This window comes from Apus apus, chromosome 1 (genome assembly GCF_020740795.1).
Source record: "Apus apus isolate bApuApu2 chromosome 1, bApuApu2.pri.cur, whole genome shotgun sequence".
Taxonomy (NCBI): domain Eukaryota; kingdom Metazoa; phylum Chordata; class Aves; order Apodiformes; family Apodidae; genus Apus; species Apus apus.
The window spans coordinates 99,279,383-99,304,663 of NC_067282.1; the positions used below are offsets into that span (position 1 = coordinate 99,279,383).

The 25,281-nt window shown below is 44.1% G+C and overlaps 1 protein-coding gene across 1 annotated transcript in view; it reads left to right on the forward strand.

Moving 5' to 3' along the window:
• Positions 1-25,281, forward strand: part of UMODL1 (uromodulin like 1) — a 53,281-nt gene that overhangs the window by 26,518 nt on the left and 1,482 nt on the right. Inside the window, exons 13-21 of the mRNA XM_051614358.1 lie at positions 529-1,263; positions 3,485-3,597; positions 9,947-10,160; positions 11,685-11,822; positions 13,469-13,926; positions 14,626-14,768; positions 15,899-16,135; positions 16,897-17,056; positions 23,419-23,503. Of these exons, the coding sequence (XP_051470318.1) occupies positions 529-1,263; positions 3,485-3,597; positions 9,947-10,160; positions 11,685-11,822; positions 13,469-13,926; positions 14,626-14,768; positions 15,899-16,135; positions 16,897-17,056; positions 23,419-23,503 (2,283 nt within the window). The remainder of the gene's footprint in view (positions 1-528; positions 1,264-3,484; positions 3,598-9,946; positions 10,161-11,684; positions 11,823-13,468; positions 13,927-14,625; positions 14,769-15,898; positions 16,136-16,896; positions 17,057-23,418; positions 23,504-25,281) is intronic.

Here is a 25,281-nt window from a genome sequence, read left to right on the forward strand (position 1 = left end):
AAGATTGGAGTGTAGTTCCCCTTTGCCCTGAAAGTTTGGCATAAATAGAGGTGTTTTACCTCTACTTTTATTGCAACTGTTTATAGAGCACACTATATATATAGATGCACCTTTGCAATCTCTGGCAGAAGGACTGGATATGATCTGTCTCAGAACATGAAGGTGACCCCTTCAGATGAAATCTGAGATTCTTTTTGATTAGCCTAATAACTGACTGTTGAGCAACATGAAGTGTACTTTTTACTCCTTTGGAATGTTTGTGGCTAATTTCCTCTCACTGAAATGATCCATGACCTGCCAACCAGGAGAGGAGACCAGGAATCAAATCTGCTTCTTTGTGTAGGTACAAACCAGATTCACCACCAAAAAAATCGTGTATGCTACAATGTGTTCAGGAGATACCCAAGACCTGTTTCTCTAATGCTGTTATGGGTGGCTGAGTGGTCTCAGTCCCATTTTCAGGTCAGACCCTGGTGCCTCTTTGTCCAGTGTGAGGTCCCATTTCAATGTGCATTTGCTGTGTTGCAGGTGAGATTGTGGACCCTCTCACTGAAATGATGGCTCCTGAAGTAACAAACAGCACAGAGCTTGCTCCTGAAGAAGCGAGTCCTGCAGGCCCTTCTTCCCCTGCCACCACGGAGATGGTGGAGGCTGTAGGCTCTGAGCTGAGCACTGCTGTACGCCTCCCTGTTGCCCTGCCCCTGGGTGACAAGCAAGCACCCCATGGTCGTTCTCCCACCGACGCTCCTCCAGCAGCTTGGAGAAAAGTTCCAGCAACACAGATGGGTTTCAGCAGGGACAACAACTCCATGTCCAAAGGAACTGCAGCCAGTGAGGAACCAGCCATGAGTGCAGAGCAGCAGCTGGCTGTAAGTCCATCACAACAAAGTTCTGCAGCAGAGGCTTCCTCCAGTGCATCGCAGCAAGAGGCTGCCCTCACAAACGTGCCCACAGGCACAGCTGGCCAAGAGCAATCCAGTCCACCATTGCTGGTCTTTCCAAACCAAACAGCCTCTGCTCCCACCAGAAGTCGCACTACTTTTGGTGTGCCTCAAGCCAGCTCTCAAGATGGCTCCAGTATCACTCTGCCAGCCACTGGGGATGCTGGTGTTCCCACCCTCAACACCACTCTCAGAGCGCTTGTAGAGATTAGAAGAGAGAACAGCTCTTGGGCAGAGCAATATGCCAGATCCCTGGGGCCACCAACTTTGCCAGGCATCTCTCCAGCTCCCAGCCCAGCACCGAGCCCCGCCATGGACCAGGGTGAGTGTGCATTGGGTGGGGTCTGCACGTGAGGTAATTCAGCTGCATGAAAAGTAAAGCCAGGAGAGATGCACAGCTGGCATCAGTGGTCTGGGGTAAAGGTGTCTGAAACTAGTTTTTCAATGTAACAATAATTTCCTTGCAGGAATCAGCACTCTTTTTTTTTTTTTTTTTTTTTCTCTCCCTCCAATCAGCACATAAAAAAAAATTATCTTTCTGGTCATTTGACAGTTAGTTTTATCAATGTTATATTTTTTCATCTCGAAGCAGACAAAGCAACTTGTGTGGCTCATCAAAACATATGCTGCTTGTCCTTTTGCTATACGGCAGCAGAGCACTGCAGCAGCAGCCACCTATAGAGTTACCTTAGAGACCTGGGAAGGCAAATTACCTGCCTGGCATGGCTGAGACCTGGGAACAGAGCTGGGCAAATAACTGATTTGGGACCTCGGGGGCTAAATGAAGGAAACCAACTATTTTTGACCAAACAACATGTTGACCTGAATAAAAAAAGCTCCATTTACAGCTTTGCTTTGTGTTCCCTCTGCCCCTTTTGATGTAGGAAAGAGTAGAAGATGTGGTTGATTTTTATTTTTTGTAATGGAAACAAAAAATGTTTATTAAAAAAAATATCAAAATAGCTAATTTTAACTGACAAAAAAACCCAAACCTTGTTTTCTTCCAGCAGGAAAACAATTTTAAGAATTCTACACCAACAATTTTAGTTGAAAAAGCTTGTTTTATTTTTCTGTTCTTTTTCTGATTAATCAAATCCTAAGCGAAGTGCTTTTGCTGGGAAAGAAGCTTGTGAAGGGATTATGCCTAGGAAACAAAAGGAAGAGCCACCATAGAGGTATCCCACTAGCCCAGGGCAGGAAATTCAGACGGCAAAAAACACGATGTTTGGCGATTTGTGATATATAGCTCCTCCTTGTGGTAACATCTCTGATCTGGAGGGTCAACCTCAGCCAACTCCTCGTAGTTCATCACATCTTTTAAATACTGATTATGTATTTTTTCATTCAAGAATTGTTCAGAATATTTTCCCCTCTCACCATCAGATAACTTAATGTGGTTTATCTTCTAAATACCAATGTTCATATGACAGGACAAGCCATAGCTAAAAGCAAGCCCAAATCCTTTGATCTGACTGGTGGTGGTAAGGATTCCTTTGAGATCAAAAGTATGCTGGGATAAAGGAAGCCTGCCTCGGTGGCTTGCTTTAAGCAGGCACGACTTTCTCCTCTCCCCTGCAAAGCTTTGCTTGATGAGTGTTTCTTTTCCTCTAGTACCTGTCCCAGTTCAAAGGACTATTTGACCCCAATGTGACTAGAACCAACTCTGATGTAACGTGGTACACAGACTTTATGCAAAGCCCCACTTTTCAGTTCTTGCTGCTTCAGAAAAAAGCAGCTAATATGTGAGACTGAAACTTGCTACAGGAGTCTGACAGTCTCAGGGCTGGAACCTGGTGCCCTATATACTGCTGAAGTCAGAACAGATGTGTGTAGGGAGGAAAACAAGCTGGTGCACCAGAAAGTAAAGACTGGCAGCTTGATTCAGAAACCATTTAAAAATTAGTCCTCATTCAGATGATGGAGTTCTTGAAGGCTTTGGTGAAGACTATGCCATTCATATAAAACATGGAAATGTTAGATTTTGGTATGCTAGAAGTGATGATCTGTGTGAAGGTTTGCTGTCAATGTTCATGGTATTGGATTATGGCAATCAGCTTGGCTGGGTAGCCACTAAAAAGATGCTAAGGGTATGAATCTTGTCTTGAGAAGCCCTTCTCTCCTGCTGTGATCACCTTCAGTATCTGTAGTGACAATGTCAGAATCAGTGATATTGAGAAATAACCTAAAACATTTGAGACTGCCTTAATGTGATTCAGCAGATACAGCTTCAGGGAGGAAGTATACATCCTCCTAGGGTTCATCTGATCTTACAAAAGCCATCTAAAATGTAGGTGCCTAAATCCTAGGCAGGTGTCTAGCCTTCCTCTGAGGTTGGAGGATAAAGGACCTTGGTGCTGCAAAGGTTTGCAGCAGACTATAGTACTGGATGCCTGTGTTTAGGCATTTGGAGTTTGGGCTACATTTCAAAGGGCTGGCCCTCTTCTGGGATAAGCTGATGCATGCCTCATGTGGCCAGGCAGGCCAGTGACTGTCACACACTTGTGTGTGACACGTATTTAAATTGTCTTTTTCTTACTTTGCAGCTGTCCAGAAACTGAGTGGCACGGTGCGGATAACAAATGTGAAATACTCTCCAGGCTTTAGCAATACAAGCAGTGAGGAATACCAAACCTTTGCACAGCTCTTTCTTGATGAAGTAAGTGGCTAAGAAGGATTTGACTTGTTACCAGTCTCAGTGAAACCATGTGTATGATCTTTTTTCCATGAAGGCTGTATGCCACATGTGCGTCCCTAGACAAACTGCTCGGTCTGAGCTCCCCTGACTGGCTGGGGCTGCAGGATGACTGTGCAGCTGAGTTTTAAAGTGACATCAGGATTTGGGGATTCTCTGGCTCCTCCATTTCCTCTGCTTCTTATACCCGGTTAATACTGGCTAAGTGGTTTCTTCCCAGGGTGTGGTGAACAGTTAATGAGTATTTGCAAAGTGCTCTGATATGCTTGCCCTGCACAGCGGTATATTAATGAACTGTTATTACTGTTATTATCCTTCTTCATAGAATCATTTTTGTTGGAAAAGACCTTTAAGATAATCAAGTCCAACCATTAACCTAGCGCTGCCAAGTTTGCTATCATAGTACCTTAAAGTACTTCTTATAACTACCCTTGTTTTTGTAGCCCTGTATCTGGAAAGGGAGTGGTTTCTTGATAAATCACCTCTGCCCTCATTTGTAATTAGAGTGCAGGATATTAAAACACCCTGCAATATCAGCTCTACCTTTAACACTCTCATAGTTCTTAAGAAATGTCTTTAGCAGCATTGCTCCTAATTTCTTACTGAATTTATCAGAAATTTCTTCCTGCTCATGTTTACTCAAGCACACCTGTGCTTGGAAAACTGCAGGTTATGCTGGGCTGCTTTATTGCCTGCCTTAGCCCCCCTTAACTATCGGTGGTTTTAGAAGCCAGGTTAACTGTGATGATAAATCCATTGCTGACAATTGTATGAATTTCCAAATCCTTCAGAAGCCTCCCAGAACTCCCATTGTGTACCATTACAACCTGTCAGAGAAATACAGCTGTCTGCAGGGGGTGCACTGACAGCGTCAGGCCAGGGTGGGCTTAGGGACAATGGAGGGAGGGAAAATAGCAATCCGTTTAGCTGTGCATCATGTTTTGTTAGTCATCAAATCAGTTTCCTGCTGGTTGTTAACTGGTTTGCACCTTTCTGGATGTGGTAGTGGAGCACAGCTTTCTCCCAGTTGTTTTGGCCCCAACCTGTCACATCAGAAAAAGAGTCACAAAGTGAGAGTGACGTGATTAGCAAAGTGAAAAGGGAGCAATTCACCACTGACCTCACTCCCATTCAGCATCCCTCCCTGCCCGAGGCTATTTTGGAATAGCATAGTATTAAAATGGACTAAAGCAAATATATTATCTTCATTCAGATACCTTAATCCACATAAACACGGGTACAAATATATTTGGAAAATGTGTATAATCATTGCATAAAGGAACCAAAGTAAGCTTTGTGTCAGTTTTACCCAGTTCTCAAAGCTTCAGGCAGAAAATGATCACTTGTGATTATAAGGAACTAACTCCTTTTTGCAGCGCACCAGTTTTGTGGCTCAGGTGGTGAGATGTGTTAGTGTTACTTCCATCTACCTCTGAGCCACTGCATCTAGGCTATAGTTGCATAGCTGCTGTATATGGCAAAATACGTTGCCAGCATTTTGTTGCAAACATTGTGTTTCTAGGTGTCAAAGGAAAGAAAGTTTAGGAAAACAGAAAGATCTACATATTTTCTTTTCAGGCTCTAAGGGCCAAAAATTGATCCTTCTAAGTAAGTGAGGGAAGTTCCGTGGGTTTGAAAAGCACTGTCAGGTTCCAGTTAAATACACTTTGCCAGAGATTTTTTTTTTAAACCTCTTTGGAGTCACCATCGACAATTCAGAGGATTTATAAATCCTAATGTGTATAATGTTCTTTAGTGTAGAGCTGCTCCCATACCTAAGTGCCATGTGGTTAAATTGGCAGCACAGCAAATGGAAATACCATCTTTTAAATAATGTGTAGATGAGAATGAGGTAAAACCTTGATGTGACAGCTTGCACTGTCATTGTCCAGGCTAGCTGCACCATCCTTCTTGCAGTGTAGATGGAGAACAACATAGCTAAGGGCGAGAGAATATTTTAGTCTTCTTGGATTTTGCTCAGCCTGTCTTTTGCAACAGCCAAGAAGAATATCATGGCAGCCATGGCTTGTTCTCAAGAAAATGAATCAGAAAAAAAAGGTTTTAATTGAAACAGTTTTAACTGAGGTGCATTCAATTCGAGTGGAAAGGTTGTTTTGAATTTGAGTGTTTTAAACTTAACTGATTGAGAAAAAGTGTGAAACTAATAAATGATATTGCCTTATCAAGGTGACCCCCCAAATTTAGAAGTTTCGTAGCCTTTGTTTGATGTAGCTTAATGCACTTAAGAAGATTGCAGGTAAAGCTATCTGAATATGGAATGAGTGTTGACACAGGGATTAAGGCAGTTTCCTTATTCCAGTGAAATTTCACCCCTTTTGTTAATTTGAGTTTATCCACCATATGAGACATTCTTAAAGCTACTGGTGATGGTGGCTGGGCAGATGTGTGCTCTAGTACCTTCTCTCTGAAGGTGCAGTGGGGACTGTTTTTGAAAAAGTAGTCTTCATGCAGGGTTCTGTTCAAATTAGTGTACCCTTTACTTATTTCCAGTTTCCAGACTGCCAGTGCGTTCCCTGCTCTGCCAGCCATGCAAGATCCTGTGCAGGCAACCACAACAGTTCCAACAAGCTGCTGACATTTTGCCTGGGACCTATGGATGGGTGGTCCCAGAAAACCTGCCAAACATGCTTCAGCCACCCATGGGGTGAGCCTCACAAGCTGGGTTGGCCACCCTCCTTTTGCTCAAAAAAGCTATTGGTCTTTCCCAACCTGTTAAATTTGGTTTAGTGGGACTTCCATCTGGCCCTGAACTTGGACTTTGTCTGCCTCCTGTTTTTCTTTCCTGAGCAAGGGACATTCCCTTCCCTTAGTGCTGGTGTTAATTTTGATCATGTTCTCTTCCGTTCTTGTGGCTCTTCTTCTGGCATGCTGGTCTGGCATCGCTTAGGCTTCGTGTGTTTACAGAAATTGTAGATAAAATGATGGATCCCAAAATAATTTCTTTGTCTAGTGAGAAAATCTCATATTGAATATTTCCTTCTAAAAAGTTCACTCTTCCTTTCTTTCTAGCCGCACTTAATCTACCATTACTTTGATAACCTAGGGTGTGGTACCCGTCGTGAAATCATGTAGCCTACTAGATAAAGGGTTTTGTAGTGTCACCTAGTGGCTAAATACGAATACTGTGAATGTCCCCTGACACTTTTCAAGCTGTGAGTCCTGCATTGTGAGGAAAAATATGACAAGACAAACAAACAAACAAAGACAAAATTTTCCAGAGCCTTAGGTAAAAAGAAGCACTACTAAAATAAAATCTTCAGGATAGATGAAAAGGGAGTACATATGAAATTGGGGACGGGCTAAGAGGACCTCACAGGTATGTGTATTTAGTGTCCAGACAAAAATGATGAATGATGAAAACTTAGGGCTGACTTCAGCCCCTCTAGGGCTGATGCTTGTGGAGAAGCAGAAAGGGAGAGGAGAAAGGGCCCAAGAGCGCCCTGGCTTGGTGAAATGGGAGATTTTGGGGCTAACAAGGACAGCCTATGGTCTGTCCAGGCTTTCACAGGGAATTTAGCTCTGTCCATCCTCACAACTCTGCCTATGTGTCCCATGGGGCACTGCAAGGTTTGCTGTTTGGGACTTCCAGGCGTGTGGGCATCCCTTCCAGGTGCTCGCAGGGGGTTTGTTCCATGCATGTTACCTTTTCACCGAGCATGTGCAACTCGCATCAGCTCTGACAATGCAGAAACAGGCTGCAGCATGTCTGCAAAATCTGGGCCTGTCTGCAGGGCTGGATAATACACAGCAGGCAAGTAACTCGAGGCTGGATAGCACACAGGAAGAAGGTGAGTCAGGCTTGGCACGTAGATGTGCAAGAGCTGTGGTCACCTGGGAGAATCCAGCACAAAATGCACAAGCTCTGTGCATGGATGCAAGTGAAATGAAGGTGCTTCTCCTGTCAGCTCCCACTGCTGAGCCTTGCCTTGCCTCTTCCCTGGGCTTTCCCTGGCGGTAGTCACTGCCCGAGCCCCTGAGCATTACACTGCTGTCACAAGCTCTGCCTTAAACCCATGGCTGAAATCCAGCCCTGCTGCTCCAGATATTTCCTGCAGAAGATGTGTAGAGGAAGAAGGGGTTGGAGGTGACTGCAGTGTAGCCCCCATCTGCCCCCTTAATTATCCAGAAGTTTGAGCTAGGGAAGGAAGTGAGCAGTGTACCCTAAAGAGAAGCCCTAAAACAGAGTGAGATGCTGGGAAAAAGGTGTGTGACTCTCCTGCACAGGGCAGTGATGTGCCAGCTCTCACCCAGGCCAAGTGCAGCTCACCTGGCACTTACGATGCAGCTACCTCTGCTGCTCTGTGCCTGTCTCTCTCTGCTGGCATCTCCTGGGAGCCTGACAGCCACAGGAGAGCTAAGGCAAAGAGCAAGTATCCTGAGAAATCACAGACATTCAGATGTTTCTGTGGCCGTTTCCATCTCTGTGTTTGCTTTGAAGTTAGTGGTTGCTATGTACAAGGAAGCTACGTGTATTCCAGGCTCAGAAGGGTTGACAGGAATGGTATGGGATTTGTCCTTCACACACTGCTGGGATCTGCTCTCCTACCATGGGCAGTTGTCTGTTGCGCTTTTCTGGCACTTTCTAAGTGCAACTTTAATACCAATAGCCTAGAACTGTACTGCCTTCCCTGATGAAGGTTTGGAAGTTATGTCCCACAGTCTCTGTTGCTGCACTTTTTATTTGCAAGTGTGAAAGAATGTAAAAAGACTTCCCAGACACATATGAAAGATACTAAGAAATACAGAGGATCTGTGAGCATCTTCTTGAGAAAGGTAGAGCAGAAAAGATACAGTTCTAAAGGGAAAGTTAATTACATTGCTGGATGGCATCATTCAGCCTGTGCTTACCATGGCATCTGGTCTTCATCTCTTTGTGGTGAGATTGTCAGGAATAGGTCTGTATTTCCGTGTATAATGTTTCGTCAATGTGCTCTTTAAAGCTGAATTAATATTAGCCTTGTGTCTTGTTTGGAGTTGGTCCTGTGAGATAATGCCATCTGACCTGTGTCTGCTCCTCCTGTGGCTGGTGCTTGGCCTGGAGATGAAGGGGCATGGTGCTGGAAATGCAAAAGCTGTTTTAGGTCACCACCGGGCTCCTGCCCCGTGGACTGCCCTTCTGTGGGAGTAGGAGGAGACGTTCCCATGGGTGGCTGCCCTCTGGAGGTACCATCCGGCCTTGGAGGGTGGAAGAGGTCAAACACAGCTCCAGTCTGTTAATCTCTTAAAGAGGTGCTGGTGCCTCCATCTGAGCTGGACAGTGGACAACCTGAGCAGCCCAGCTGAGGGCTGTGTTTTCCCATCTGACAGAAAGCAGACCATCCTGCTCTCCAGTGTGGTAGAGGAGGTGGCTTCTGAGGCTATAATGACTAAGGCTCAGTGTGCTTTGAAAAAGGTGGCACTCTCTTTCTTAGGCCACTGGAGAAATCTAATGTTACTGTGTACAGACTGTGATGTTTATTTTATTGATTTCTCTAGACTGATGTAAGCTCAGCTGTGACTTGGTGCTGCAATACCTTGCGTTTCCTTGTTCAAAATAGCTCAGAGTAATTTCCTAGCCTGGCTCTGGGACTCTTGAGGAGGGCTGTGAATCAAGGCTGTGTGCCCTGACGACAGTCAGAATTTGCAGAAATAATATGATACTCCTCAGGGAAGACTTTAATGGACTGTTTCTGAAATCAGATTGAAGACTATCTTGACGGGAAGTTGAACTGTGTGGCAGGGATGGTTAAATGAAACACCTTTCTGGTTTTTTTTTTGACCCTGGTCTGGGCATTTAAAAAGGGCATTATTTGCTTGGCTCTGGTGAGAAATCACTGTGAAGAAAGGCTTGAGGGTGTTCTGCTATAACCTCTAATGTGCCTGAGCTGAGGGAGATCTCTGAGATATATATGCAGCATGGTGTCAGGAGGCACCTTCATTTTCATCAGCAGCTCCTCCTTGCCTTGGGTTGCTCCCTCTTCCTGGAGGCATTTTGAGAGGCAGAACATGGCAGCTTCCCTACAGTCTCCTCCTTCCCTTGCTCTTACCAGAGTCAAGGACCTGTGCCAAATGACAGATGAGATATCTTCATCTCTTTGCTAATTTAATATTCACAGTTAAATACATACCTTATCCTTCAGCTGCTGTAGAGTGGAAATATTACAAAGGAAAAAGTCAGTTTTCTGCTGCTTCCCTCCAGAGTATGAAGCACAATTATAATGCATAATGCTTTCTTCTGGGCAGTGTACAAAGCCTAAATTGTAATTGCTTCTATCCGTTCATCTCCACATGCATTTTTCTTTTTTTATTCCAGGTACATAAAGCTCTGCCCCTTGAGGTTCTTCAGCAGATGGATGCTGGTTTGATTAAAGTGTTGATAACGGGTATAACTAATGGGAGCACAGTGGTAAATTTCAACCTACTGATTGCAGAAGATGTGGATGTCTACAGCGTCATCACCGCTTTTCATGATGCCTTTGAACAGAGCTCCTATTTCACAGTTGACAAGAGCAGTCTCTCCATACATGGTAAGGAGCAGCTCGTATCCTAATGCTTCTTTGGATCTAGAAAGATTATAAAGCCTATTATTTTTCTGAATATTTTGAGGTGAAAGGATCTGTAAAATGGATGAAAAGCCATTCTTACTCCGTATATTCCTCCTGCTTATCTATCCAATAAGCTTTGTCAGAGAACATAAAAAGATTAAATAAGAAGGGAGGTAATCATGATCCAGAAGGACAAAACTAACTGTGTTTTGTTTGTGTGTTTGTTTGGTTTTGTTGGTTTGTTTTTTCTTTGTTTTGTTCTGTTCTGTTTTGTTTTTCTATAGCTAGAATGAATTATATAGAAAAGAAGGTCCCTGTACACAGCCATATCTAGCTCTGGTTAAAAGAATTTTAAAACACACAACCCTCAGCTTTGCACTGATAATTTTGCATGAGACAGAAACCCCAAGAATCAAATAAATGAACATGTACATTCTTCTGCATTGGGAATATGTATTTTTCTTACACACCTGTGGGTTGGGAGTTCAGATTATAGTCCACACTTTACCAAGGCCAGCACAATGGCTGATTGTATTTCTTTTCCTTTATATGTAATTTAGGTCAGTAACAAGAAACATCAGTCTCCTGACTAACTGTTGTTGCATTCTGGTTTACAAATCTATGTGTCATTTCTGAAAAAAATACCAAATTCTGTATCCTTAACAGGACACATTTGTTCAGAGAATATTGTTATAATCTCACCATAGAATTATGTCAGAAACCTGGATATAGTCTGCCCTGTACATGCTCTGCCTGTTACCCTCACAGCTGTGAATCTGGAAAGTCATATATATCATGTTAATTAGTAAGATCATGACTACCTCATGTTAGTGGTTTGTAGAGTGCCCGCCCCCCCTTGAACCTGTGCTAAAATAAATTATTTGTTTTAGGGCCACGTCACCATAGAGCAGGTGGTTAGTGCTGCTTTCTGAGCCCTATCTAAGGTGATACGTCCTTATTTGCCCAGTTACAATCAGAGCTTGGGAAGAGAAAGGGAAGTAAAGCATATTTTTATTTTCAAAAGTAGAAATTTTGTCCAGGTAAAAATTAAAAAAGCAACTAGACTGCAACTTGGACCAGCCACAACCCTCCTGCTTCACTCATGCTGAGCACTGGCTGACTGTCTCCTCAGGAGTGTGAAATGGGGGTAGCAGCTGAGGAAGCCAGCAGGGTTAGAAGTGTCCCCTTGGACTGTGGATCAGTTTAGGAGGACAGGAGCTCTGCAGCAGGGTGCCTCCATTTCAGTGAGTATCTGCCTGAGAATCACTGGTAGCACAGCTCCTGGAGGGTTTTGTCAGTGTCTTGCAATTGGCCCTCTAGGCTGGGCTTCTGGTACCAACCTCTCCTAGACACAGCAGCTGCCTGACAAGTCCAGTAGAGTATGACACTGAAGAGGTGTAATGCCACCCTGAGATCATGATGATACAATGTGCTCCTATTTCAGAACCATCACTTTTTCATTTATACACTCTCCACCTTTGTCTTTTGCTTAAATATACCCAACAGATTATGATGAGTGTGAAAGTGAAGATGACGACTGCTCCCCGGATGCATCGTGCTTTAACACACTTGGGTTTTACCAGTGCAGCTGCAATGAAGGATTTGCTGATGTGCATCCAGAAAGGCCTGGAAGAAGCTGTGAAGGCAATTTTTTTTTAATCATCTAATGGCTAACTGAATTCCTAGTGATATGATTTCTACTGGATTGTGGTCACACTTGCCAGGGGTCTTGAAATTTTGACAGGGATAAATTTGGTTCATTGTTTTCAGCTGGATCCTAATGGGAAATATCTTGCAGATGTCTTTAAGTATTTCTAATGGCAATACACTCTCATGAGAGTTTATTATATTATTTACTATTTTAAAATTTAATGCTGTCTTTGTGAGGTTCTTTTACATGTCTGTTTCTTCATATTTGCCATTAAAATTAGATAGGATTGTCAAGATTGTTACTGATTTTAATTAGCAGCAGAGGGGACAGCAGAGATAATAGAGAAGGTAACAGAAAGCACTAGGTACGTGGTTTGACCTCTGTGTAGCAGCAGGGATGAAATGTTCATATTACAAACTGCTTTTTTTTGTATGAGTCAATGAATCTTGCTTCTCTCTTTCCTTAAATAATTTGTTAGCTGATGTATGATGGGTCTTTAAGCTCCTAAATTCTTTTAGGCTTCTTCAGTAGTTTCTATTTGTTTTTGTAACCACAGTGATAAGCTACTCTTTGACTGAAGTCACAAGGATTTGTCATCTGATACCAACCTTTGCTCTGTTTTGTTTAACCAAGATATTTGGCAGTATGGTGATGAGCTTTTGGGAAATTAAGCTCTGAGAGAGCTTAGACTTTTCTTTTTCCTCCTTTCACATTCAAATCAGCAACATTTTAATTTGAGACATATCTGAAAGCTGGGCAGTTCCAGAAGAACACACACACACATATATATCTACATGTGGCTTGGGAAATACATGCTATTTTGTATGTACAACCTATTGAAACTATTTAAGAGAATTTCTGTGCAATGAGACACATCCTTTGTGTTTCACTGCAAATGGAATTTAGTATCTCAGTGTTCTCTAAGTCAGTGGATGATGAAAATTCAGGTGGTTTTGACCAGCAAGGAGCTGTGGGGCAACCCCAAGAGCCTGTGCTGAATGTCAAGTGTTCAACATACACGTTGATCTCAACCTGTGCTTCCCCTTTTCCACTGCTTGCTTTCTTCCTGAAACCATTAAATGCTGCTCCAAACACATTTGTTCAACTCTCCACTGTCCCTCTCAGGATACACATGTGCAATGTGGGCCTCCTACATGTGATTTGTCCTGCACTTCCCTCAAAATGAGTGTTTTGAAGCACTCAGGGTCATATATTTTGGGTACCAACAGGTCACAAATGCAGACAGATTTTTTAACAAACTGCTCCACTTTATACCCCCAGTGTGCAATCTCCTACCCTAGCAAAACACAGGAACATTTGCTGAACGACTTACAACTGGGGATCACTTGCAAGCACTGATCTTCCAAAAGCTGTATATAGGTGTTGTACTTGAGGATGCAAGTCTTTGCAGCATTCAGGAAATAGAGCACTTCAGCTTTACTCACAGGCACTTTATGTATCTCTTGAGCTTTTTCTTTTAAAAAAGCCACAGTTTTGACAGTAAGTAGAGTGGGTTAAAAAAACAAAAGAAGATAGTTTCCTGCCAGTAACTGTGAGTTTCCTCCTAAGATCTTGCTTTTACCTTATGCAATCAACCTGAACCTGTAAATTACAACAGTACCTTTATTTTTGGCTTCAGCATTTCCTCTCAGCAAGAAGACAACAGTGACAGACAAGAAACCTGTACACAACACAGTGTTACCTGTGACAGCTTTGCAAACTTTGACTCACATTTCTTCCACTGCTTCATTGAACTTCTCTACTACTAAGCACAAAGCCCTGGAGGACACCATGTCCTCCAGCATGGTGCTGCCTTCTCTCACCAGGAATCCTGTGTCAACTCCCAAAGTTTCTCCTCAAGCATCTCCTGTTCCCCTTGTTCAACCTGCCCAGGAGATTTCCATTAAAGATGCAGTGAGAGTGTTTTGTGAAATTGAGAAGATTGTCCTTGCTGTCCAGAAGAGATTTTTAGAGCAGGAGTCTATCCCTGAAACCTCCCTGTACCTGGGGGAGCCTCCCTGCAACGTGAGCATCAGCAATGGCACCCACGTTGTGCTGCAGGCAGGCTGGAGTGACTGTGGCACTGAAGTTGAAACTGTAAGTCCCCTGAGGCAGTGAATGTGAAGTAGTCCCAGAGCATATTTTTCTTTTGGAGTTGGGGGGAGGGTGGGGAAATATGGTGTAAGGGGAAGAACAATAGCAGAACCTTAGCTAAGAGTGCAATCTATTAGTTGCTGAAAAGTTGGACTAATATTTTTGTAGAAAGCAACCTCTTTCCTGTGATAGAAAGTTACCTGTTTGGGACAAGGGGCATGCAAGAAAGAGAAGGGGAATCCTTGAGGTCAGGCAGAAAAACTCAGGGGGCTTTCCAAACTGAGGGTCACTTCCCATGCCTCTCTGGGTTCCCTTTACAGCTGCCAGGGTCTTCTCTTTTCTTAAAAGCAATCTCACCATTGTATTTAGACAAAGACTCCAAGTGGTACCAGTAGTGGGGACAATGAGTGCTGGCTATCTCTTTTGATCCCAAAACAAAGGTTAAGCTCTGGCTATGATAAAGTGTAGAAACTCCTTTGGGGAGCAATGATCATTGCAGACTGAGGAAGAGGAGGAAGACTGGTGGATTTTCATTGTCTTCCTGTACAGGAGCTAAGATACTAGAGGTTTAATCTCTTTGATTTCTGCAGCCAGGAGAATGCAGAATACCTAAGCACTCAAAGCTGCTAGGTAACCCTGTAGCTCTGCTATGTCCTTGGAAATGCTGTTCACAAGTTGTGCTTTCTTCTTTCTGTGTTGCAGAACATGACTAATACTGTAGTGAAAAACATCCTTCGGAATGATGTTTCTGCTCAGGGAGTTATCCACCACTTAAAAGTTGCCAGTCCCATTCACTGTGTGTTTCAAAACAATCTCTTGACTTCCTCTGGATTCACTGCAGAAGGGTAAGTAACAACTCTCTCTGCTTTGCAGTGCTGTTGTGTGGCTGAGCGCTGATGCATTCGGCAGAATCCCCAGGGACCTAAGCTGTATCCAGTAACAGGACTTTCTATGATAAGTAGTCTGGCATCCTGCAAGTCCTATGCTCAGGTGATCCTTGCTGGGTGCACCTCTCCAACTCCATCTAATGTGTGAATGGATCCAATGGTCAACAAGCTTGGCCATTGCCTGGCTAAACCATAGATGAAAATAAACTTTTGGAAGCTACTGGTGCAAGTTTGGGAGCCAGAATTTCTGACTTAATTTTGCCTTCCTGGGCAATCACATGCAGTAATATCAATATTTTCCTGCTTTTGGACCATAGCAATAATGTGTAGGCATGCAGACTGCTATGTGGGTGCTGAGGATGGCAGTTTTTAATCCCCACAAATCTTTATTTGATCAACTTGAAAACAGAGAAGATACACAATGCAAATACCTTTCTTATGGAAAGCTCCATCTTCAATTAAGATGGAATAAAGTCTACTGTTCACAAAAAAGCAAATTCATGTTCACAGTGAAGGTGGCAGCAGAAGTTTTGCTTTGATGGTGTATATTCTGCCTTCATACAAGTGCACCTTCTCTCTCTTGCCTTGCACCATACTTAAGCTATCATCACCAAATCCACTTTCTGTTTCTTGACCCTCCAGACATTGTATTTTCCTTTCTATCTTCCTGCAAAGTCTTTGTCAGGCACCTTCTCTGAGCTCTATAATTTTCTCATCTCACTCATTGTTCAGATTTCTCCCTTCTCCTTAATTTTTTTTGGCTTTTCTTCACTAAGCTTTTACTCTCCTTATTTTCAACTTTAAGACAGTCTTGTTCCCCTTCAGACCCACTCAAATATCTCCTCTGCTTTATTTGGTTTGCCAAGACATTCCACTCTGGATTTTCCCACTTGTGTTTCCATGCTCCCCACCTTCCCAACTAAAAACCTGATGCATTTTCACACTTTGCTCTTCTACAGTATCCTAACATTTGGACTGTAGGTAACTCTTCACTACTAAAATGCACAGGAGATGGAGAAACAGGCACTGATTTATAGAAATGCATAGTCAAATTTATGGTCTTTAAAGGAGGTTAATTGTTGTTTCAGACTTTACACCATCTTTGAGGATTTGCATGGATCTGGGCACTTCAGAACAGAAATGCAGTTATTTATTGGAAACACTCCAATACCAAAAAATTTCAGTGTCTCTGCCAGTGATGATATACTGATTGAAGTGGGGATCCAACGAGCAGACAGCAAGCTCAAGGTGGTCCTCACTGATTGCTGGGCGACTCCGACCAATAACTCAGTGGATCCCCTCTCATTTGCTTTTATCAGCAACAGGTACAGCAATGACACTTGCAAATAGCATGTGCCATACCTTGGATCTTTCAGTGGTGCTGACTACCAGTGTGTTACATTTTAAATGCTTTTTATGTGTTTTCTCGTAATTCATGTGCACAGTTCTTTACCATTCTGACTGGTCACACCTTATTTGAACAAGGAAGGTAAGTACAAAAATAAAACATTTTCAAAGGGTAATGTGGTAGTGGTTTGAGTTTGGTTGTCTTCTCCACAGTTTTGTAAAGGAATTGTAGTTTCAACCTGAGGAAATAGATTTTGGTCAGTAGTGAAAGACCACTGAAAAGTGTGTGCTTTTTCTATTTCTCTGTGGTTCAGATATTACCTGGAGCTTATGTGACTCTCATCAATGAAGATATAGGTTAGTTGATTCCTATGTTTTGTAACTGGCAGACCTGGTAAAACAGGAGGGTTTTTCCTGTCTGGATCCCTGATCTCACCCCAATGTTGTATTTCCTGGGCTTTCCCTCCACCACAGGATAGTCCTTTTGCTCAGTAACAGAAGCTATTCCTTTTAATAATATGTTCTTTCACTGTGTGTATGGTGAAGCAGAGTTTAAATCCTTTCTGTCGCTCTTTCCCTTCTTTTCCAACTCTCCAACCACTTCTTGAGTCTCCTATTTTGTTTGGATACTGTGAGAATAAAACAGCAAATATCCCCTACCACCTCTGTGCTGCTGGAGGGTTGCTTCATGGCAAGTCTGGCTGCATCTTTCTAAAGGAGCCTTTCTCTTCCTTTTCAGCTGTCCTATCCCAAATACATACACCACACTGCTGGAGAATGGGAATTCAAGCAAAGCACAGTTTAAGATGAAAATCTTTTCCTTTGTCAACAATTCTGTGGTTTACTTACACTGCAGAATTCGTATTTGCATGGAGACACCAGGAAGCACCTGCAGGACGGTAAGGGTTTTGCTCCAATGCACTGGTTTTCTCTGACATGCCATTTACAGTCCTGCTATGGAATTCAAAGAGTAATGTTTCCAAACAGGGTTTAAAATAGTTCGTGAAGGTTTCCTTCATTCTCTGCCAAGAGCAGGGAGGAGTGGGAAAGGAGCAAAACCACGTGGAAGTGTCCACCTTTCCTGTTCTTTATCCTTGTAGCTAAAAGCATGGAGCTTGCACAGAAATGGGTATCAGTGTTGGGGAACTTGAGAACTGAACCTTTCATGTCTGCTTAGGGTTGGCTAGAAGGCAATAAACAGAAGTTGCAATGATATAGGTTGTTCAGAAATGTGTTGGCTCAGATGGACATGTCACAGAAAAGCAAGCACCCAGATTGGCATCAGCAAAGTCTGGGTAAACATTTGGGATGTTTTTCTGTCCTTTTTCTTTGCCCTAGAGCTATACTTCTTCAGGTGAGGCTTGAGGTGCCAGGAAAGGAACCTCAATGGCATTAAGTTTCTAGGGCTGTGCATCTAATAGGGTTTATGATGGCTTTTTGAAGCCCTGTTTCTTTTTGAAGCAATAAACCAAGCAATGTTCTAATAACAACTTCAGTTTCTAATTTTCTGTGTTCCAAAGCATTGATTTGTGTTTTTTTAGTTCTTTCCATTCTTGTGTTTTTTTTTTTTTGGGGGGGGGTTTTGTTTTGTTTTATTTGTTTGGTTGGTGGTTTTTTGTGTGGGTTGTTTGTTTTGTTTTTTTTTCCCCTTACAGCAGACACACAGGAATTGTCCTCTCCCTCTGCCAAACTTCCTGGCTTTTTTTTTCTATCAAGGATGTTTTCATTAGCAGCTTGGTGTTTCTCCATTTTTTAACACTTTCCTTTAGCTCTAAATAACTCAGTTTAAGCCCATTATAAAGCAAACGAGCTCTTCCTAAACAATTAAAAATGGCCAGCAGAAGATACTAGTTTCCTTTCTCAAAGTATAAAGCTTCCTCCAGATTAAAAAGAAAAAAACCAGTTAGTAGGGACAGGAAACATGACTGACAGATGGAAAGATGGCTCCCAGGTTCATAGCTGACTTTGCATGTTAAAAATAAGTGCTCCAGCAACCCCCAGCCTATGCTCTCCTTTGGAGGAGGTGGTGTCCTCCTCAAATGCTCCTTGTGTCCTGCACAGCTGAGGAGGGACTTGGGGGTGGGGTGCAAGGCAAGGGAATAATAGGGATGGGCAGGAAAGGGACTGTGTGGGCTGCTATGGCTGCTGAAAGGAATCAAGGAGTTGCTTTTCTGGGAGCAGCTGGGTTTGCTGTTAGAGAAGGCTTTAGCTGTATAGATTAGAGTTTAGGAACAGAGTTAACTAAAGGACTGGCTTTAATTTGAATTACAGAGGTCAGTGATGGAGTAATTCTGCTAACCCAAGATGAGGTTGGATTGAGATTGCCATCTGCAGTAAACAAGGCACAGCACAGTTAATAGTGAGGCTCTCTTCCATGTATTCTATGTTATTAATTTCTGTATTATTTATAGACACATAAGAGACACATTGTTCTTTCTCCTATGCAAAATTTACCCTTATGAAAAGTTAGTGAATCCAGTGTCACAGAATCACAGAATCACCAAGGCTGGAAAAGGCCTTTAAGATCAAGTCCAGCCTATGACCTAACACCACCACATTGGCTAGAACATGGCACTAAGTGCCACATCCAGCCTTCCCCTGAACACATCCAGGGATGGTGCCTCCACCACTTCCCTGGGAAGTCCATTCCAATGTCTAATCAACCTCTCTGTGAGGAAGTGCTTCCTAATACCCTACCTAAACCTCCCCTGGAGCAGATTGAGGCCATGCCCTCTTGTCTTGTTGCTGGTTGCCTGGGAGAAGAGCCCAACCCTCACCTGACTACAGCCTTCCTTCAGGTAATTGTAGAGAGTGATAAGGTGCCCCTGAGTCTCCTCTTCTCCAGGCTAAACAATCCCAGCTCCCTCAGCCGATTCCTATAAGACTTTCCCTCTAGTCCCTTCACCAGCCTTGTTGCTCTCCTCTGGACCTGTTCCAGCACCTCAATACCCTTCTTGAAGTGAGGGGCCCAGAACTGCACACAGTACTTGAGGTGAGGTCTCACCAGTGCTGTGTACAGGGGGAGGATTACATCCCTATTCCTGCTGGCCACACTATTCCTGATACAAGCCAGGATGCCATTTGCCTTCCAGGCCACCTGGGCACACTGCTGGCTCATGTTCAACCAGTTGTCAACCAGTTCCCTCTCTGCCGGGCTGCTCTCCAGCCACTCTTCCCCCAGCCCGTAGCGCTGCCCGGGGTAATTGTGGCCAAAGTGCAGGACCCTGCACTTGGTCTTGTTGAATTTCATGCTGTTGGCCTCACCCCATAGATCCAGCCTGTCCAGGTCCTCCTGCAGCTTCTTCCTACCCCCCGGCATACCAACACTTCCCCCCCAAGCTTGGTGTCATCTGTGAACTTACTGAGGGTGAACTCAATCCCCACATCCAGGTCATCAATAAAGATGTTGAATAGGACTGGGCCCAGTACTGATCCCTGGGGGACATCGCTGGTCACCAGACGCCAGCTGGATGCAGCTCCATTCACCATCACTCTCTGGGCCTGGTCATCCAACCAGTTTTTGACCCACCTGTCCAAGCTGTGGATTGCTAACTTCTCCAGGAGGATGCTGTGGGAACCTGTGTCAAAGGCCTTGCTGAAGTTGAGGTAGACCACATCCACAGCCTTCCCTTCATCCACTTGGTGGGTCACCAAGTCATAGAAGGAGATGAGATTGGTCAGGCAGGACCTTCCTTTCCTAAACTCATGTTGGCTGGACCTGATCCTGAACAGGAAGTTATCTTCTATACATTCCAGAAACATCCTGGATTGTCCCCTTTCTGCTGTGTTGTACTTCCAGCAGACATTTTGTAAGTTGAAGTCCCCCGCAAGGACAAGGGCTAGCAAATGCGAGACATACCCAAGTTGTTGAAAGAACATCTTGTCAGTCTCTTTATCCTGGCCGGGTGGTCTGTAGCAGACTTCTACTAGGATATCAGCCTCATTGGCCTTCCTTTTTATCCTTACCCATACACATCCTGCCTTGGTGTGTCTAGTATTGAATTCTAGGCAGTCAAAGCACTTCTTAAAATATAATGCCACCCCACCACCTCTCTTGCCTTGCCTGTCCCTTCTAAAGAACCTGTAGCCATCCATTGCAGCACTCCAACCGTGCGACTCATCCCACCACGTTTCCGTGATGGCAATTATATCATGGTCTCCCTGGTGCACAATAGTTTCTGACTCTTGTTTATTTCCCATGCTTCAGGCATTGGCATATATACACTTGAGCCACAGTACAGATATCCCGACCGCTTGCGTGGTTACCAACCTATTAGTGAGCCCTATGTTCTTGTTGGCACATGTATCCCCATTTCTTGCCTTGAGTGGGACAGCAGACTGGCGGTCATCCTTAGGCTCATGTCTGGTGAGCCTGGTTTTGTCCCCACCCCTCTTCAAACCTAGTTTAAAGCCCTTTCAATGAGCCCTGCTAACTCACGCCCCAGGATCCTTCTGCCCCTCTGGGTTAGGCTTCCCCCACCTGTCGCCATGCCTGGTGTCCTGTAGGTCCATCCATGATTGAAAAAGCCAAAGTCTTGTCTGCTGCAGCAGTCCCAAAGCCAGGAGTTAATCTTCTGGCTCTTCCCGTTTATCCCCTCATCAATCCCTGCTACTAGTGGGATAGATGAGAACACCACCTGTGCTCCCAATCCCCTAACCAGCTGTCCCAGGGCCCTGAAATCTCTCTTCATTGCCCCTAGACTTCTGGTAGCTACCTCATCACTGCCTACTTGGAATAGCAGTACTGGGTAGTAGCCTGAGGGCTGAACCAGGGTAGGGAGCTTCCACTGTATGTCCTTAACCCTGGCCCCAGGGAAGCAGCTGACCTCCCTAAGAAGTGGGTCAGGCCTGCATATAGGGCCTTTGGCTCCCTTTAGAAGTGAGACACCTATGACAAGTACCCACCATTTTTTCTTAACTGAGGTGGTTTTGATACGAGGTACAGACTGACTTGGCCACAGTGACACCTCCCAAGTTTGGTGAACCATCATCCACATCACCATTTGGTTCTACTTGAAGAGCATTGTATCTATTTTGCAAAGTCACCTGGAGAGGGGGAGCTCTAGGGACCCCCTTGCCATGCTGCTTTCGCCGTGCAGAAACTTGCGGCTGTTGCTCCTCATCCTGTAGGCTGTCACACTCAGCTAGGCAGAACGGAGATAGGCAGTGGTCTGCATCATGAGCCCCACCTGTCTTTTGGGCCTGGTTCAGGGAGGCTAAGTCATGGCACCAATGGTCTAGCTTCCTCTTGCACTCCCTGATACTCCTAAGCCTCTCTCTTTCTCCTTCAGCTGTGCAACCATGCCGGGAAGATAATTTATCTGCTCACACCTCACACAGCTGGTGTCTCTGCCATTCTCCAGGGGGAGCGACAGGCTGTGGCACTCCCTACAGCCAGAGACCTGGAGCCCCACATGTCTGTGAGGAACCTGCGTTTGGCTTGCACCAGTCCTCCTCGCAGAAGCTTTTGCCTGGGTGGAAACCATACTTAATCCTCTTTCTTTTCTAGTTAGTTTTAATGACCTCTCCTCTCACACTCGCCCTGCTCACCCTGCCCTCTGTTACCGCTGCCTCTGCCCGCTCTCCTCGTGCTCTGAGGGAGCCCCCGGGTATGGCCACGTTTAAATGCCACGTGCCATCCCACTCTCTCTTGAAAGAGCTGCTGAGCCCTACCAGGTCGCTCCACTCTCCCACAGGCTTCCTGTGCTCCGGAAACTCCCCTGTCCATCTTAAATCGGTAAAGGTAGTTGTTAAGGCAGAGCACTTGCTGCAGCCGCTGCCTCTATCCACTCTCCTCGTGGTCTTAGACTGAGATGAAAATATTATGTGGAGAAGACAAGTTCTAGGCACAGCTACAAAGGATGACAACAGCTCTTGCAAAGAAGGGAGGGGAAGCTGCAGGAGGTACAAAGACCCAGGAAAATTAGAGCAAGAACAGAGTGTATTTGGCAATAATATGAGATGACTGGGAAAGCACCCAGGATCTGGGGTCTGATTCTCTAATTTGTCTGACACTCTGGAGAATGCTAACTTGCTTCAAGGCAGGCCTTCTTCACCTCTTTGCCCACAAAATTGGGACTTACTTCTTATATTATTCTTATCTGGTCTTTCATTGTTTTCTTGGTGTGAGTGAGTAAGATGCTCTAAAGTTTAGAGTAGAAGAAGATAGGCTGTGGAGCAATGTAGTAGGAAATGAGTAAGAAACATGACTTTGAAGAGGAAGAGGAGCGATGTGCCACCATCATGTATATGTTTGGTGGAATGTGGCTGCTCTATGGCCACATGGAACCAAAACATCCTTTACATCAGGGAGGAGCTATGTAACCATATTCTCTAATGGGTCCAACTAGCTGGGAAAGCTATTCCATGGTAGGCCAGAGTTGCAGCTACATGAGTATTTTTATGGGGGCTGGCCCAACTAAAGACACTGTTGCTGACAGTGGATTTTAGGGGTTTTTCTGTGCAACCAAGCTGGTAATGCCAGTGAGACATTCCTGTGTAGACAAGCTGGCAAGACACCCTTGCACTTCCCTGCTTTCTTTTGCTGATCATAGTATGGTATTGCAGTTTCTCTGGTTTTATGTGTGCTTCCAAGAGAGCCACAGTACCTTTTGAGTAACCCCAACAGGCTAAGGTTCCCCAACAGAGACATTTAGATTGCAACTTAAAACCAAAAGGTAGAAAACAAACGCAATGGTGCTACCAACGAAGTATGGGGAAGATGAGTGTTCTGTATATTCTGCAATGCTTAAGTATTCTACAAAGAGCTAAAGCAGCTAATCCCCAACATTTCACAGAGTAGGGCTTTCAAACTGGCAGCTTCCAGGTTAGGAGTTCACTTGTCACTGAAGAGCTGTGTGTTGCTTCACAATGACACACAGTTTGGCAGGGACTGAAAGTTGCTGCTGCTTTTGCAGCAGAAACATCCAACCAAAAATGTTTGCAAAACTCTGACATATGCAAGTAGTAATAAATTTATTCTCCCATAAGGTTTCTCTAAAACAAACAAAGTTAATGAAAAGAAAGAGATTTTCTGTATGAAATGTCTGGTCACAGCAGTGTGACTCATTACAGGATTTATACTTATGTTTCCCTAATGCCATTTCTTTTGAACTTGCATTTGGTGCTAGTTTCAGTTTAACAAAATATAACATTAAGAAGCAAAAGCCCCGATGAGTGGGGCTTGCACACTCATCAGAAGGCTTCGTGGGTTTAGTTAGTAGGCCATATTACTCATTGGTGTTTGAATTTTTTGTTGCAGAGGTGCCATGCAGTTCGATCCCTGAAGACTGGTGAAACCATCGCTGCCCACAGAACATCCTGGGGACCCCTATGTAAATCAGCTGGTGAGTAATCAATAGAGACTTACAAAAAAGGGGCACAGAGCAACCACCATTTTAAGAATCTTTGTCACTGGTGAAGGAACCTGAAAAACGGTGACACAAAGTTTTCCTGCCCCTCGGCATATTTTTCTGAGGAGCAGATGTTCTTACTGAAGTCATGTGGCAGTGTGGAAAGCATGTGCCCTCCTCTATGAAGTGCCTGTCAGGTTGTCAAGGGGATGTAGAAAAGAAAGGACAAAGTGCTTCATGTAGCTATTTGCACAGGGTAGCAAGTTCAACAGCCACAAAATTAGTTATTGCAATTGTAAAGCGCGAAAGCATTTTTGATCTTTTAGATTGCAGTTTTTCAAGGGTTTACACCGTTTCTGGATTGCAGTTGTATTGAGTGCTGAAGTCTAGAATCAGAGGAGGCAAGAAATTGGTGTTGTTCACAGCTACCATGCTGAAAGGTGACAGAGCCTCACTGGTGCACAGCACCTTGGTTAATCTGGCAGAGTGGTACAGTACAGGTTAGCAGAGAGCCAACACCAGCACTGTGTACAAGCAAGGCCAAGTTTGTTATGTGTCTGCCACTCCTGCATTTACCCTGATTGATGTTTTCAAGGGCAACTGTGGCCTCTAACATCATCAGTCATCGGCCTCCTCCAGCCATTTGCATTCATATCTTACTCGTGTAAAACATTTATTGAGAGTATTTGTGTACACCAACATCAAAGTTTTAACACTACTACGCATAGACAGTCATAGAAGTCACGCCCTTTCCTCCTGCTGGTTGCTTGTTTTGCCAGTCACTTAATGCTCTTCTGACCGTGGAGATAAGTTAATGGTGGATAGTTAACGGATTCAAGCAATTTTATCTCCTCTATTGTGATGGTCACAATGTTAGTTTGGAATTTGAAAGAGGCTCTGACTTAGCATATTGTATTATTCTTGTATTTTATGCAAGTATCAGTCTGTTAGAGTAGGCCTTCAGTGTTCAATTCTGACTTAGTTATTTTTTAAAATCTTAGCAATTAATACAGCTTTCTTTGTACAGCATGTAGCAAGTAGATCTCACTCCCACTTTCAGTGGAGGCCCTGATAAATCTGTACTATTGAAAAATGGTCACTAATCAAAAGGAACTCTGATGAGAGGAGCTTTGTTTGGGTTGTACTACATCAATTCCTAGGCAAAGGTTGCACTACTGGATGTTGTCTCCTATTTCTTTCAGAAATAAGCCTAAGTATATTGTGCAACACTACTTTGGCCCATCTTGGGATGATGCCCTGTACTTTAGGTAGCTCGGATATCACTACTGCATACCTCTGTGGTTGCCAGCAGGACCCTTTTCTCAAAGGTTTTGTCTCTAATTACAGGCATCTATGCATTGGTCTTCTGTGCGTGTCAGGTATTGCACAAGTGCTTGGCTAAATAAGAGCTGTCCTGAAAACGTATGCAAATGGATGTTTTTGTAGGTGCATCAAGCATTTACAAGAAGGAATTAGAAGTGTACAAGAGTACATTACAAACATGAATAGAGGCATGATGTTAAAGGGAGAGGGAATCCTGCTTGCAGATTTGGACAAATACTTGGCAATGTCTACATGTGACCAGGCAAAGGTGTTCTGCTGATGGTCAGTGAGGCCTAGGGAGACAGCTGGCAACAAGGGACTTGACTGTTGCCCATTCATAGGCATTTAGTGCTTGTTACCCACAGTGCCCCATTCTTTCCTTCACCTCAACATCTGGGTGCTAGTCTGGAAGAAAACAGGTCTCTGCTGACAAGAACAGGAGCTTAGAG